This window comes from Ixodes scapularis, unplaced genomic scaffold (genome assembly GCF_016920785.2).
Source record: "Ixodes scapularis isolate PalLabHiFi unplaced genomic scaffold, ASM1692078v2 PGA_scaffold2__306_contigs__length_199485367, whole genome shotgun sequence".
Lineage (NCBI taxonomy): Eukaryota > Metazoa > Arthropoda > Arachnida > Ixodida > Ixodidae > Ixodes > Ixodes scapularis.
The window spans coordinates 6,390,579-6,406,630 of NW_024609857.1; the positions used below are offsets into that span (position 1 = coordinate 6,390,579).

Below are 16,052 nucleotides of genomic sequence, written 5' to 3' on the forward strand. Positions count from 1 at the left end.
GACAATGCGTAAGAAACATTGTGGAAGTCACAATCTCCACCTGGTAATCTGCTCGGAACTCTCGATTATAAATAACATTGTAATAACGTAAATATTCGACCCTTGTAACGAACACTGAGAGTAGTCGGAAGCTTCGTTATTCATTTGCTCCGCTCAGTTCTCTTTTCAAAGACACGGGTGCGATGCGGAGGTGCGACCCCTGCAACATTGACAACGCGATTTTGTGTATCTTGCTTTGCCGCAGCGCATCTACGTGTTAGGAAAAACGCACTTCCTCGGAAGGATACGGAGCGCGCAAGCAAGCACTGTATTGACCAAAAAAAATAAATAAATAAATATATATATATATATCTTCGTCTTCCTGACGAAGGCCGGACTCCGGCCGAAACGTCGAAGATTAAATCGTCTGTTGTTGCTGTTTTCACTAAGGGTTTTTTTCTTCTCAGTTATATACCCACGCCTTCGGCCTCCCACCACCATGCCCGTTATATATATATATATATATATATATATATATATATATATATATATATATATATATATATATATATATATATATATATATATATATATATATGTGTAATTGTCTGATGTTCCTGTGACAACCTATACCTCGTATAAAATTCTAAAAATAAATGAGTGACTGTAATGCAAAAACATAGGATAGGCAGCGATGTCCTACTGTGTTCATTATAGGTCGTGATTTTTTTTTTTTTTTTTTAAAGGAGTCTTTAGGCATTTGTGTGTTTCGACCAGGTGAAACTGGGCTGCTCTTTAGCTAAGTTTTTATGCATATCTCTTAGTTGACTTACCACATCAAAGCCGAGTACTTGGTGCTTTCTAGCACACGATTCCTAAAGGCTTTGTCACACTGAGGCAACACGACGGCAACAGCAACACAACATGTTGCCCAACAGTCGGGAAACTTGTTGCTCGCTCTCCGTGTTGCCCGACAAACCTGCCACATTGCGGCAAAAGCAGCACAACATAGACGACAATGAAAATGTTTCCTCGGTATGAGAGCTTTCGGCAACGAAAGCAGCAGCAACTTGTGTTGGACAACGTATATGTTGTTCTGATCACTGGCTGAGCGAATTTCGGGCCGGAAACACGACAACACAAATAGCTTCAATGGCAGAGCTAGTTCCCTATTAACTACGTCTTACTCAAATAAAGGCTTGGGAAACGTTATTCAACAATAAGTAAGGCTCGCGTGCAGCTAAAATAATTTGATAAATGATTTTACAGCATAATTATGGAAAGCGATTGTCTAAATGGTCACAGCTACGGTCGTGAACGCTCAGACTGGTGTTGAAATTATAACTGCCGAGCGACCAGCTCAAATTACCTCTAGTAAAATAAAATGGCATGCCTACTAACCCGCTGATAAATTGTAATAAAAACTAAACCAGAACAACCGCTACCAGACACCTGAATTGTTTAAAAAAATACCCAGGACGTTTTGGGGAATGAAGCGATCACATAGCAGGTGCCAGGAGGTAGGCAAATAGACAGCGTTGAAAAAGATTTGTTACGCAGATTGTCGGAGTTTTTAAGCACTGTCAGTTCACCTCAACACCGCGGTACAAAAGACGTTTTGGTGTTGTGCCGGTGCTAACTTAATTTTACAGTAGAAATCGGAATTGAAAGAACCGGACAGAAACAATTCAAACGGTGGCGTAAATCCCGAAAACATATCGGCGATTTCACTTTCTTCTGTAAGGGTATCTGCTTTGTCAACAAATAAAGATTTTGATAAAAAAAAAAAGGTGGAAAATACTACACGTGTCAAGTTTTCTAATCACAGTCAGTGGTTGATGTCGTCCCGTGGTAATGCCCGGCCCTTCGAAGTTCGAACGCACTAGCACTTTGTAGAGACCGATTTCCAGCGACGCCGCGACGCACATGAACGAAGGTAAACAATCAAGATGGCGGAGTGTTCCCCGTGTTGTCCCCGCCGTCAGCGCGGTCGGACAGCAAATCGACGAACACGGTGCGGGCGAACACAACATGTTGTCCCGCTGTTGTTGTTGCCGCGATGTGAGAGGGTCGCCGGCAACAGCATTTCAAATTGTTGCCGGACAGAGTAGTCCGACTGTTGCCTCAGTGTGACTGGGCCTTAAGGTTTCGCTAGAATCCACCACAAAAGTTCGAAGATATATCTTGAGTTGGATTAACTGTAGGGCTACAATACACCAAGAAATAAACTCACGAAGAGGGAGAAGCTGCACTTTGGCCATTCAACAAACGGTCAAGCACCTCAAGCTCAAAGGGTCTGGAAATTAAGTCCTGCCAGGAGAATGTGAGTCTTGCTCAACATTTGTTGGCAAAGTTAATTAAGCTCCCACCAAACTATCACTACCAAACTACACTAAACAACGTGTTGCGGAACGAGATGAAACGTCCGCTGGTTCGAAGAAGCCTAAAAATGCTATACTAGTTTTCATCTCAAGAATCGTAATAAAAATAAATAAAAAAGTTCGGGTCTTCACGAAGCGCTGCTAATTTCCCATATATGAATTTAAGATCAAACACAAGAACTATCGTTTTTCCTTTATCAATCAAACCTCGTAATACCCCCCCATTCGCCCAACACAAAAAACTACGTGTCAAAAAAAAAAAAAAAAAAAAGATGAGGTGACAATTGTGATTTCTTGTCGGTACGTTCTTGTCTTTTTGCGAAGTGGATATCTGTTTGCAATCAAGTAAATAAAACAAGCAGAAAAGATATGGGAATAGCACATTCGGGGAACTGAATTGCATAAAACAATGTCGCTCTGTGAATTCTGAAAGGGTTATTTGGAAGAAAATACTTAAAAAAACAGAGAAGCTTCTCCAAAGCCTTTATTAGCATCAATTAATACGAAGAAGAAAAAAAAAGGCACCCAGTCGAGATGCAGTGAACAACGCTAAAATCAGGGGCGGCCACAATTTCCTGATCTGCGAGTTACTATAGCGTATTCTTAGATGCGCGTTTTATTGCAGTTAAGTGTTCGAACTTATTATTTTCTCAGGTAATAATCGCGTCACGCATGAGCAGTTTGAACTCGTTCCAGGGAAACTTGCCCCACTCCGATGATACCACGTCAGATCGTTAGAAATCGTGGTGTATGCTTTAAATGCATATTGTCATCGTCACACAGGCATCTTGTCAAGAGCCACTTACATGCAACAAAAAATAAACGCAGAGGAAATAGTTAGACCGCAGAAAATCTTGTACAAGTCTATACTACACTAAGACAGAGACACTGTTGGTATGTCTGACCTTTTCAGTGTCACATCCTATGGCCCAGTACCGATAAATTCTCACCGACAAACTTCAACTGCGAGTTAACAATCTCCAATTATAATGTACACTGTTAAAAACAACTATGGTGCGGACCTTCAAAACAATATTTGTCACATGCAGCTGAAGATGTTACAATTAGAATAATCTAGCTGTGACGAAATCATAACTCAGACCCTGCCCCTTATTTTTGTTTTGATTGTGCGCTCTCAGAAGTTGCTGCATGTATTTTCCTGTCCCACAATGCACACGGAATACCAATAATTGACTCATCTTTTAATCGGTCTAGCCAATAAGAATGGTGAGAAATTCGCGCCCCAAAAATCACGCAGTGTCAATGGCAAAAGAAAAAAAAAAGAAGCGTTCACTCTTTCTGTCAGCTGCATTGCCATCTCGTCTGATACCAATCGCTCTTGTCAGTGGCCAAGCCGATCAAGGCAAGGCCAATTCTCTTGCTCGGAGTGAATCGCGATGCGGGAATTTGAGACGAGCACTGGTCTCTTTGCCATTTTGTTGTGGGTGCACCAAGTTTCTCTCCGAAATTGGTGCAACAAGCACCCACTCTTTTAACATTCTCCTTATAACTATTTTTTTTTGTACGTACAACGTGGAGGTATTAGAATCTAAGAAGCGTAAACACGAGCCACACATTTCCACAATAGATGTGTATGTCACGACGGCGGTGTCGGAGGGCTCCAGCGATTTCCGTCGGGAGATGTCGCCATCGAGGCCACTGGAGACACACAGTTACCGTAGCCATCCCCGATGTCCTTGACGAGTTCGCACGGCCTGCAGCACTCCTCCCTGATGCTCACGACCGACGCTACGGCCGAGAAGCCTCCGTTGCTTGGGATGTAAGGAAACGCGTGGCTGAAGTGTCTGCGCAGCACCGCCGCCTCCTGGTGCTGCTGCTGCTGCTGCTGCTGCTGCTGATGCACAGGTCCTGGTAACTCTGGCCTAGCTGCGACCGCGCCATCGGGGCTATGGATTTCGGGAGGATTCGGCACGCTCGGAGGCGTCCACGGGTGGCTGCACGACGTTCCCTGGGTTCGGTCTTGGCGCTGGCGCCAGGAGAGAGGGAACTGGTTCTGCAGGTCGGTGCCCAGGTCTGGCTTGTTGTCGGATGGCGGGCTGTCGGGACTCACTACTGGGTCTTGCAGACTGTCGGCTACGGGAGCGCTGAGAGCTCGGCCTGAGGACATTGATTAAAGAATGCAATTTGATTAATAAACCGCAAGGTGCCAACTATTAAAGTAACCATAATATGTTTTCGGGTTGGCGTTTTAGGAACTACATATAACCAAAACCAAAGCCTCCTCTTCGAGAACGTAAATGTATCATGGCAGACATTTGATTTCCGTTGAGAAATTACAAAATATATAAGCGGTATATATATATATATATATATATATATATATATATATATATATATATATATATATAACATACCAGTTTTTTTGTTTTCCTTTTGCGGTTGAATTGGTGGTATTCCCGGTCGCAAAACACCACAGCCGATGAGGCTCGCAAATTGGAAGTGAAAGCTTCTGCGATGTTTCATGTCCTAGCAGTATCTAAAGAAAATGTGAAAATGGTGTATTGGTTCTTTAGGAATATTAAGCTCAATCGCGTCAGGTAGTATTAATTACGGCAAAAAAGTTTTTTTTTTCAATAAGTGCATGCATGGTGCTACTTATTGGGCTTAAAAATACGCACTCTTCTCTCGCCAGTTTCTTTTTTTTTACGTTGAGGTGAGTTTTGAGTTTTGCAGACGGCGCTGAATAATTGTTGCGAAGAATAAAACAACGGAGCAGATATCCTGTTTCTTTGTATATTCTGATCTAGACAGCATCTTATTGACGTTTGTCAAAAAAAACGCAAATATATCCAATTTTTTACTGCAGACACACCAAATATCAAACTGCTCGCGAGGGTTCATCGGATAAGAGCGTCGATACCCTCTCACACGCATTTTTCAAGCTCCCCAAACTCCCGGAGGCGCAGTATCTCCGCATAAACCCCGCTCACGTCTCTGTCCCATACTTGCACCGCTTCGAGGCGCTGCTGCTGCTTCCACCGCCACGCAAGCATACCCTGACGTCACCAACAGTCACAGGTGACGGCGTTGGGTGGAGCACCGCGTCCGCCCCGCCGCACTCGTCGCGCAGTTGGCGCAGTTTCGAACGCAGCAAGCACCGTACGCTACCGCGGCAGGGCGCCGAGATCCCCGTGGTGTATAATACCTGGTGTACGGCGGCGGCGCAACCGGGCCCGCCTGTGCACACAGATCTCGAACAGGGCCACCTTGGGGAGCGGCTTCTCTTTTCCTCTTCAAGGCGCGTGTTTAGGCAGCGCAAACAAGCCGCTTCAGCGTCCGCGGCCCGGCGCGGCGCCTCTGATCTCGGCAGCGTCCCCCGCCGACACAACAGCGCCCACCACTCCAAGGCGGCATCCGACCAAGAGCGGCTTCCGACAAGGCCCTCTTCATATGCTCCAGCTCGGGACTAGACGCAACTCGTAGACGTTGGACAAAAGTGGTTCCGCGTGGCTCCGCGCCGCGGAACCCTCCCGATGCCGCCGCGTTCTCCTGTATATACGCCTTCCGTATTGGTCATCCACGTTGTAGACGTGTTGTGCAGTGCACGTATCACTCTGCGCGTTTGTTTATCACTACTGCGCGAAGCGCGTTAAAAATCCCGGGCTAGAGGTCTTGGGCTAGCACTGGCTAAATTTCTCGTCTACGGCGGAGACATAAGACGTCTTTTGGGGCCGCGGTTAACGTTTCCCGCCATTTATAAACTTCCGCGAAACGAATTACTTCACTTAACAGTTCCCGGTGTAGTCGAACAGCGATCATTAGGAATATTTAGTAGGTGTCTTCCTGTACTCCAACAGTAATGCCACCCGATAACGTATACGATGCAAAAGCCAAGGCCTTCCGCGCAGGGGCAGGTAGTATTGCTGTCGAAACGCAAAAACTATTAATTGGCGAGAAAGGTGATCGGCATCACCATGCGGTGTCGGTTGCAAAAAGGTATGCGTTCCTTAAAGGGACAGAATATTAACGCTATACAAGGGTTTTTTTTTTTTTTTTTTTTTTTTGTAGATGACGGGAGCTTAGCTCTCCAAAACACAATTTTCGGCTCAAATTTCGATTTTTTTTTTTTCCTCTCGAAAACCGCCGATCGAGAACTGTCTGGTTTGAGTCGTGCTCACTAGACAGTTTTAGTATAGCGTTGCTGGATCTTACGTACGCAATACGCAATAGTATAGCGTACGCTAAAAATGACCTGCTCGGACCGGATTTAGTTGTGCGTTACGTTTTCGAGTGAACACCGCGCATGATCTTGGTTCCATTCGCTAGAGCCGTAGAATTCCACTTGCTTATGCGCAACCATGCTCCTGGAAAGAAATATTGAAAAAGAAAAAGTGTCTAATCATTTTATTTCAGATTAAACCAATTAAGTCACTGCTGCCTCGTCAAGCGCGCTTTTCTGCGGGGCACAGAGGCTACGAGTACGAGTGCGTAGCCAAATTCGATCGCGGAGCCTCCGTCAGTCGTCCCGTGGAAACTTCACCTTTTACCAATGCTATCGCGGAATGAAATTCATGACCCTGATGTACAGTGCATAGCGAGAACTTCGGCGATTTCTTTTAGAGTCGCTCGTCCGTCGGCGATGAACTGTGGGAATAGGCTTAGCGTTGAGCAGATCGCAGCGTCGACGCATACTGCGAGCGGCGAACATTTCCACTGTGCACTCCTTCAGCTGCAGGGCGATCTGATTCGACCGCGATAGGTCCCAGAAAGAATCGCCGAGCTGAACACCACGCAATTTCACGTAACACAGAACTTGGAAAACACCACGTCGCCCTTGCTGCGCCAGTCGAGGCAACCGCCATCTTGAAACTGGCGCTCTCGTTGGGTCCGAGATCTCTCGAGAGCGTCCCGCAAGGCCCGCTAGCCAGCAACGCAAAATCCCCAGCGTTGCGTGCGTACGCAATACGCTAGCCCTTCTATTGCGTTCTGCGCATGCGCACTCACGACCCGCAATCTCCTTGCGTACGCAAAGCTATAGCGTACGGTACAATAAAACTGTCTACTGTCTTCACTGCGGTCACGTGCCGTTCAAAGACAATCACCAACTATTATCAAAGTTGTAGGTCATCGAAGGCGCACAGATAATATTTAAAATACAAGAAAATATGTAACCCTTTTTTTTTTTCTTCTAAAAAGCCGCAAATACGTTAATAATATTAACAAAAAAGAACTTCCAGCCTGGCTTGCTGACCGCAAGTCGGCAGGCCTAAAGCCCCTTGATAAAAGCGTTTTTTTACAAGTACCGCCAACCATTGTTGTAGAAGCGCGCGAGACACGTGCCATGAGCGGGTGCTCCGCCGCCATTCGCTTCCAAGGCCCGCTCATTTCAGTGCTGCGCCGCCATTTGCTTCCAAGGGCCGCTCGAGACAAGGGCCTCGTGCACTCGCGCATTTGACGCTACTTGCAAGACAACCGCAAACACATCGAGGGGCTTTAGGCAGGCCAGGGTGGAAAGGCTCATAAGGTTGCCGCCATCTCATTTGTTCGCTGTCGGACACGATATTGCGGAAACTAGCCCCTAACAGCTCCGCTGTAAAAGTTGCAGAGTGCCGGAAGCGCGTGTACAGCGTAATTCTCAACATGGCATCGTATCGCAAGAGCAGTGCCGGAGTTGCTGCAGGCTAGACGCCTGGACGAAACGGCGTTTCAAAGGCAGCGATTTTGCTCCCAGAGCGGAGCGATTCCCGCCACCACGGCGCTTCTGGCCAGCGGCAGTATCTCCATTGGCCATTCACAGCGCGGCGGAGAACAACGTAACAAGAGGAAAAGCATGGCGGGAAAGCTCGCGCATAGGATGGCGTTCTCACGTCTTTCAAGCAGACGACATGCAGAGAAAGTGCGCAAGCGACTGGTTTGCTGTTTCCTGTCCTCGCTGCCATTGGTGCGTACAGCTTCTTTTTTGCTTCGCTGGTCGCGTCGGAACTGTTCGGGAAATTGAGCAGGGAAATGTTCTCCCCTCCCTCCAAATATTTTGCAAGGAATGTCTGAAATGTTCGGGCCTATCCTGGTTTGGGACCGGTTGCACCCCCTGCCCCCACTAAACTCCCGACACCGTTGGCCTTTACACTGTGCTTGCAAAGTGAAGTTCCGCTTTCATCTTCCCTTTTTTTTTTTGTGTGTGTGCGTGTGTTTGAGAGTTTCTTGTGTCGTCGTGTTTCGCCTCCTTATGAACAGATATCCCCATAGAGGTGGCCATATTTGTTGTAAAGTCTTTCCAACTTTCCAACCGAGGTTTCACCCTCCGCGACAGCAAACTTTCAAAAACAAATAAACAAATAAAACCGATTTTTTTTTGCGTTTTAAATTGTTGTTTTGTTTGAATAAAGCAAGAATAAAAATAAAACGGCAATATAAGGTATTCAAATTGTTGGTGGAGACCGCTAAAATTCATTGCGCACGTCCGCTTGCTGCAAGCAATGTTGGGCACCGCAGCGGCAGAAAAAGCTCGCGGACGACGAATGTGAAATGAAACCTGCGATTTGTTCCGCGGCGCCGTAAGCTACTGCAGCGATGCTGAACCACAGTATGTGAAACGCGCAAAGGCAAAGGCAGCTCACGACGGGCGTGGGACCTCTGCTTTAGAACTTTCGCTCGCGGAAGAAAAAAAATTTTTTTTTTACCGATACAAAGATTTAAGTGTATTCTGCACGACACGCCCGACCACCAAGCTGATTTGCACGAGGACGACGCCGAGTCGTCGCCCCTTCTCCTGGCTGAAGGCATCGCTCTTCTTACGAACGCTGATTGGTAAAAGCTTGAAACACGCGCAAGCGTCAAGCACGAAGTGCGTACTTGGTGTTGAATATGTATGCGTAAGATTTCTTTACTAGGTGCGAATGTGGCCCGGGAGTGCTTTTGCAGCAGGGATTTCGCAGCAAACTTTCTGACCTACAGTCGACTGGCTGCATTACTGCGAACGAGGAGTTCTTTCTCGTGTGCTTGACTACTACGATGTTAAAACTTCAGCCTGCTTCGCACGACCAAAAGACAGGAGGAAAAAAAAAAACGCGGTCGGGTGTAGCCACGTGACTAACGGCAACTCTCTCCTCTCCTGTTGACATGTCGCGCCATTACTCCGTGCTCGTGTTTCGGTTTCGGTTTCGAGTAGTTGCGTTTTTTTTTTCTTCTTTAGAGCGCAGCTCTTAGGCGCCCGTTTCCGACTTGAGCGGCGTCGGCGTCCGCGTAACCGCGACTCCCCCCCGAGGACCTCGGGAGGACCTCGGGTTCCTTCGGGAGGACCTCGGGTACCTTCGGTGACCTCGGGGAAGGGGAGGGGTCACGTGACCCCCCCCCCCCCCCCCCCTCAATACCCTTCCCTACTGCTCCTCAAGAGCTGCGCTCTCATTCGGTGTTACCGGGAATTGTAAACGGCTTTCACGTTGTTCTTTTTTCTTTTTTTTTTTTAATTAGAACTATACACGACTCTGTATCAAAATATGAATTGGGTAGTCTTCTGAAACCATATTAAATCACCTGTCAAAAAATACAAATGAATTTCTGGGAGGTGTCAATGTCACTTTAAGCTACTCAGAAAGAGAAAGGGAGCCTTGTTTGGGCTGCTTTTCTGACCCTTTTCTTTGAAAAAACGTGCGATGAGGAAAAAAAACAACTTGGCATTATTTCAGGAGTAATAGGTCGCGTCCGGCGCACCTTTATTAACAACACTAATGACTCATAAAACGTAATTCATATGACCACGTAACATTAAACGTGTGTTAATTAAGAATATCACCGAACGCGAAATTTTAAGGAGTAAAATAAACCAATCCACTTTTGACGTGCGCGCTCCTCCGCGTTGATCTGTGGCTACCGGTTGTCTTTGTTCTTACCATCCCTTACAAAACAGTAACTGTGTTATGTGTACGTTAGGACAGCCGAAAGTTAGTCAGCCTCAATGCGCGTCTGGTGTCTCGGCTGTAGATTAGCAATTTAGCCAGTGCGGTACAACTGCTAGCCTAGGGTCTTCAACGTGAACCCCGCACTAGTGTTACATGACCGCACGCCGGTACGATGCCCATCCCGATCGAAAAGGGAGCGGTTTGGGATATCAAAAGAGATCCCAGGATCCCTGGATATACTGTACTCTGGGTCGCAAGGCCGTGCTCCGAGCTGCAGTGCGAACACACTCGGCCTACAAATTCGCTCCGATGTGCCTTTATAGACCCTTTCGAAAATGGCACCCTTTTACGGTCGATCTGAAAATACTTGCAAAGTGTTGTGCGCAAAAAACACCAGCAAGCTGACAAGTCCATCACTAATATGGTACTCGATTTGAAGAGTGTATGCAATTGATAGACTTGCCACTTTTATGGTGTTGTTTGAGCTTTGCAGTATTTTCAGATCGACCATAATGCCCGTGTCCCACTAGAGCGACATACAGAAACAAAAGACAACGACAAGCCTCAAACCAGAGTCTTTTGCAATTTGAGAGGCTTTGTAGAATAAAGGAGGCTATGCACAAACACGAGCGTTATGCACGCGAGGGTATCTTTGGCAGGCTTGCAATCGCTCGTGCTTACTTCACGAGCACCGAACGACTAAACGCCTGCCAAAGGTACCATCGCGAGCATGCTGCATGGGTTTGAGGCTTGTCGCTGTCTTTTGTCTCTGTCTGTCGTTCTAGTGGGACACGGGCATAAGTGGGCATAATTTATTTAAGCGGTCCACCAACATACTCTGACGCTTTCCGTGGATGAATGAAGAGCAAACTAATGGCCAATCAGAACAAACATGCCGCTCGTAATCTTTTATATAATACGAAAGACCGATCGGTGACACTCACGAGATGCAAGACGCGATGTGAACGCCGTCATTTCTTGATCATGCATACATGAAGCAGGAGGAATTCCGAACGCCCATTGAGTCGCTATGGGCCAATCCTGCTCCGCAAATGTGAGCCATCTCGTCAAGGCATGCCACTCAGAAATGTGTGTGTGTGTGTGTGGAGGGGGGTAATTGTTTTTATTTACGCATGCCTTTGGCCTGTTGGCCTGGAAACAATGGAGGCCAGTGCATTCCATTTCAAAACTTTGACTGTGTCAATAGGCGCGCACGGTTTAATAGTCTAACTTCGTGAGTCATGACTCATGACCTATGACCATAACTAGTCTGGAAATATGTCGATCTCTGAGCGTGGAGACCAACACGGAGAAGTTAGAGTGCTTCTTGAGAAGGAGTTAAAGCGTTGTAGAAAGAGTCAGAAAAGGGTAGGCTCACAGCGATCCCATCCACCTGCGACAGGAGAGAAAAACAAACCCTCATGCGAGGAGTGTAGCCATGGAGGTAGGAAGCTTCTGGAATGGACATGCCGCCACCAGAAATAAAGCCGGCGGAGACTTTTCGTTTGGAGGGGCACGCCCCCGACGTTGATTAAAGCCACCCCCTTAGGGGCGTTCCCACAGACCGCGACCTCTAGTTCTGGCTTCACTTGGGATATTCTCGTTTGGCTGGCTTGAGCCCGTATGTCGCCTCAATATTAATCCCTGGAGAAGGGGAACAAGGGGGACAAAGGACAAACGGAAATTTCCAAACAGAGCTAGGTCCGTTTCGGCGGACAAGCGGATGTCACGGCGCGCTGCGACGTTTAACTCCTGGTTAACTCAGTCGGTAGAGCGCTCCACTGGAAATGGAGAGGTCCCTGGTTCAATACCAGGACCAGACGGGATTTTTTCAGTCGCGCACCAGTCATTCCATTCCAGTCGGACATTTTTGTTTGTCCTTTGTCCTTCTTGTTCACCTTCTCAAGGGAATATTATCGTTATTCTTGTCCAGATCGCTTGCACCTTTGGATGAATTGCACTATCATCATGTTGCCTCCTCTTATTCTTACCACCATGACTGTAGCCAATGCCACGTAGAAGACTACGCCTGCGCCCCACCAAACGTCATCGCTAGTGGATCAAAACAGCAAGCTGGCGTAAGCATCGCCGCCAGCACGTCTTGCATATGTTTCACAACGTGCGCTACGCTATCACGCGGCGACGCCACGACGGACAACGTCTGCCACAAACCGGCGACTCTCGTCGAGGCCATGTTTTTGGAGCGGGATCCACTAGTGATGACATCATGCGCAGGCCTTGTCTTCTAGGTGGTGTTTCTCTAGCCCGGCATGGCACAAGAGGGCTGCAGGCGACTCTGGATGCGCTCAGGCGTCCCACCTGAGCAGGTGGCGTGTCTGGGTGGTTGCAGCCGGGAGTACGGCGTGCCGCGGCACGCGTCTGTCCGTGGCTGCTCGAGCCAGGGCCTGCAGGGACGCCTCGTCCCCCGGAGCGTGTCGGGGACCCCTGGCTCCTTGAGCGCCTGGGGGGTCCACAGCGAGAGTGGATGCTCACAGCCTGTACGCTCCTTGCTGTCCAGGAAGGCCTTGGCGAACGGGTTGTGCCGAACCTTTAAGGCCGTCACCTGGGCGGCGGGAACAACATGCGAACTCCAGAGCTGACTTCTGGGGGTGCAGCATTCTGTGAACACGGTTCTGACTTGACGTCGGCGGGATGAAATGAAACGTGAACACCAGTTGCACGTGACGTCAGTTTGCAGACCTACTTATCACTTGCTTTGAAGTACACTACTTTACAATTGAAAACGAGCGTGTTGGTTAATAGATACAAGATACTAGAATACTGGGCGGGCACAACAGATTTGGGAGAGAAATCATTGAATCATTTGCGATAGGGACTGTAAACAACATTTCTGCACCTTCATTATCATTGACAAAGACAGAGCTCGAATTCTTAACACCAGAGATGACTAGATTACTGACACTACGTCGTGACACTACAGCTTTTTAAACTTTTATATTTATAATACATTTACCTTTGGGACTGCAAACAACAATAATTCTGCACCTTCATTATCACTGTCAATGACAAAGGTCTAATTCTAAGTAATCAGAGATAAAGAGATTAGTAATACCTCGTCGTGACGCCAGCACTTTTCAAACTTTTATATTTAGTGTATTCCCTTTCCTTTATAGACGCTTTCAGCGAGTCAGTTACTCGAGCTGCCACCAGTCGGCGCGCCCTTCGCGCGCTTTCCGGGCCGCCATAGCCGACCTTCAGTTTCTCGCCGTTGCTCCGCGTTGTGTGCTGCACAGGCCACTACCGTAGCTTCGTTTTCGTGTTCTTTCACGTTGCGCGTTAAAATTTTGTATTTTCTTTAGGCCTTTTCGATATTTAGGACATTCATTTAATCATTTGATATTTATATTTCGACATAGCTCTTGTATTTTCTTTTTTATGAAATGGAATCGGACAGCGAATGGGTCGACGATACAAGATTATGAGGCTTCAATGACCATGTAAGTTCATCCCATTCTTACGTTTTTGTGGCTAATAAAGGGCAGTCAACACTATTGCGACATCTGTAAATTGCAGCTGAGCAGTAAGGCTATGACAGTCGTGCTTCTCGATGCATGTGCGCGCTCGTTTACGTAAAGCCGACCCGCATGTAAGGGATTTAGAGCGTGACGAGACGAGCGACGGAGATTTCTCACCGTCGCCCGTCGCATCGCTCGGTTTTGGATTTCTAGAAAACGTCGCTCACCGTCTTGGTCGCTTGCTCCGTCGCTTCCATGCAGTTTGCCTCGTCGCGCGACTGACTGAGCGAGAGCGAAGCGGGTCGCCGTCGCTTTTCTGGTCGCTCGCCAAATCGCTTACATGCGGTTTATACTCAATTAATTTCTATGCACACACCATTGAACCATTGGCGCCTCGATATTAAGTATAAACCGCATGCAAGCGATTCGGCGAGCAACGAGACAAGCGACGGTGACCCGCTTCGCTGTCGCTCGGGCAGTCGCGCGACGAGGCAAATCGCATGGAAGCGACGGGAGCAAGCGACCAAGACGGTGAGCGACGTTTTCTGGAAACCCAAAAAACCGAGCGATGCAACAGGCGGCAGTGAGAAATCTTCGTCGCTGACTCTCATCGTTGTCGCCGTCGCTCGTCCCGTCGCACGCTAACTCGCTTACATGCGGGTCGGCTTTACGGAAACGAGCGCGCACATGCAGCGAGAAGCACGACTGGATAGTCAGTTCAAATTTGCATATGCCGCAATGGTGTTGACTGCCCTTTATTAGCCAGAAAAGCGTTAGAATGGGAGGAACTTACATGGTCTCTGAAGCCATAATCTAGTATCGTCGATCCATTCGCTGTCCCATTCCATTTCATAAATAAGAAAATACAAGAGCTAATGTTGAAATATAGATATCAAATGATTAAATGAAAGCCCGAAATATCGAAAAGACCTAAAGAAAACACGCAATTTCAACGCGGAACGTAAAAGCACGTGAAAACAAAGCTCCGGTAGTGGCCGGTGCAGCACACAACGCGGAGGAGCGGCGAGAAACTGAAGGGCGGCTATGGCGGCAGGGTCACGTGACGTCAAGATGGCGGCGCCCATGAAATGTTGCCTGAAAGGGTCTATAGCCATTATCTCATTTCCCTCTTTGAAAACGTTGAGACCTTTGGGAGGCGGTTTTATCGTTGTCCATTCTATGTTGTTGCTAAATGAAAGATGTCCTATTCCCGTCCTCGTCCTCGCTGTTTTATACTTTCAAGTTTTGTATGCCACTTTAATGTTGTTAATTCAGTACGGCGACTGGAACGCTCGCAGAAGTTCAGCCACCGGCGTGGCGAATCAGATAGTGTCAGTGCAAGCTATCTTCGACGCGAAGCTCCATATCATTTCGATGACACGAGAATCGCTGCTCCTAAAGTCACTGGATCCTGGGTAAGTAGCGCCATTGCCTTCCCTGCCTGCTAGCCGGACACAAACCGATACTAACATGCAGACGACCAAAGCTCGCAAGGTGATAGGCTGATCGGACTCCGTTGCCATGGCCATTCAAATCTGCGAAGCTTTGAAAGGGCCTTCATGAACCAGGCGCACCAAGATCCCTATGCAGCATCATCGTACTGAAAGCGTTCCTCGCCAATATTAGCGTTTCTCGTGCTGTGCATGCAATCCACTTATCAATAACACCCGCCAAACGGAGGCCAATGTAGCCTCCTCGCATTGGGACGCCGGACGGCAGTGCCGCCCAGCGGCACCGGCCGGCGGCGCCGTTGCCGCTAGTGTGGTAAGGCCTTTATGTGCGAGAATCTCAATCCCAATGTTGACAAGAGCACAACCCAGCACGCGCGTCTTCGTAGTCTGAAAGTGAGGAAAGCATGCGCCTTAAAGGCTACCGCTTTAAAGCATATCACAACCTAAACAGACAGTAAAATAAATTGAGAAATTATATTTCAAATACCACGATCTAAGCTCTTTCATCACGGTTCTATTAAGCCGAGAGACTTAATGTCCTCTAGGTCCTGAAGCAGATGGCTTAGCCGAACGTCGAAAGCCGTTTTAAGGCTACTATACTTCATCTCATCCTGCGATGGACTAAAGGCCAAAGCCACGGGCCGCCAGGTCCAATCACGTTCCACGCTATACTATGACACGCGTAGCATTGGTTAGCTTTGGACGAATAATGCTTCGTATCCAAAAACGCTGCGTCATTTTTATAGCCTCGACACTGCAAAGAGCCAGTACGTCGTGGGTTTCTTTGCAATGTAAAATCGTTGAGTCACTCATTGCTCGATCCGAACCACTGTCCGCCCGTTCCCATCAGTGATCCGAGACGCGGGCACCGATACGTGCATCGAAGCGAAATACCACGCAATGTCT

The 16,052-nt window shown here is 47.8% G+C and overlaps 1 protein-coding gene across 1 annotated transcript in view; it reads right to left on the bottom strand.

Annotated features, from left to right (window-relative positions):
• Positions 1–3,957: 3,957 nt before the first annotated feature.
• LOC121836871 (T-box transcription factor TBX19-like) overlaps positions 3,958–16,052 on the bottom strand; it is a 33,621-nt gene continuing 21,526 nt past the window's right edge. Inside the window, exons 4-5 of the mRNA XM_042292156.1 lie at positions 12,713–12,782; positions 3,958–4,478 (exon numbers count right to left, since the gene is read on the bottom strand). Coding sequence (XP_042148090.1) covers positions 3,958–4,478; positions 12,713–12,782 — 591 coding nt within the window. The remainder of the gene's footprint in view (positions 4,479–12,712; positions 12,783–16,052) is intronic.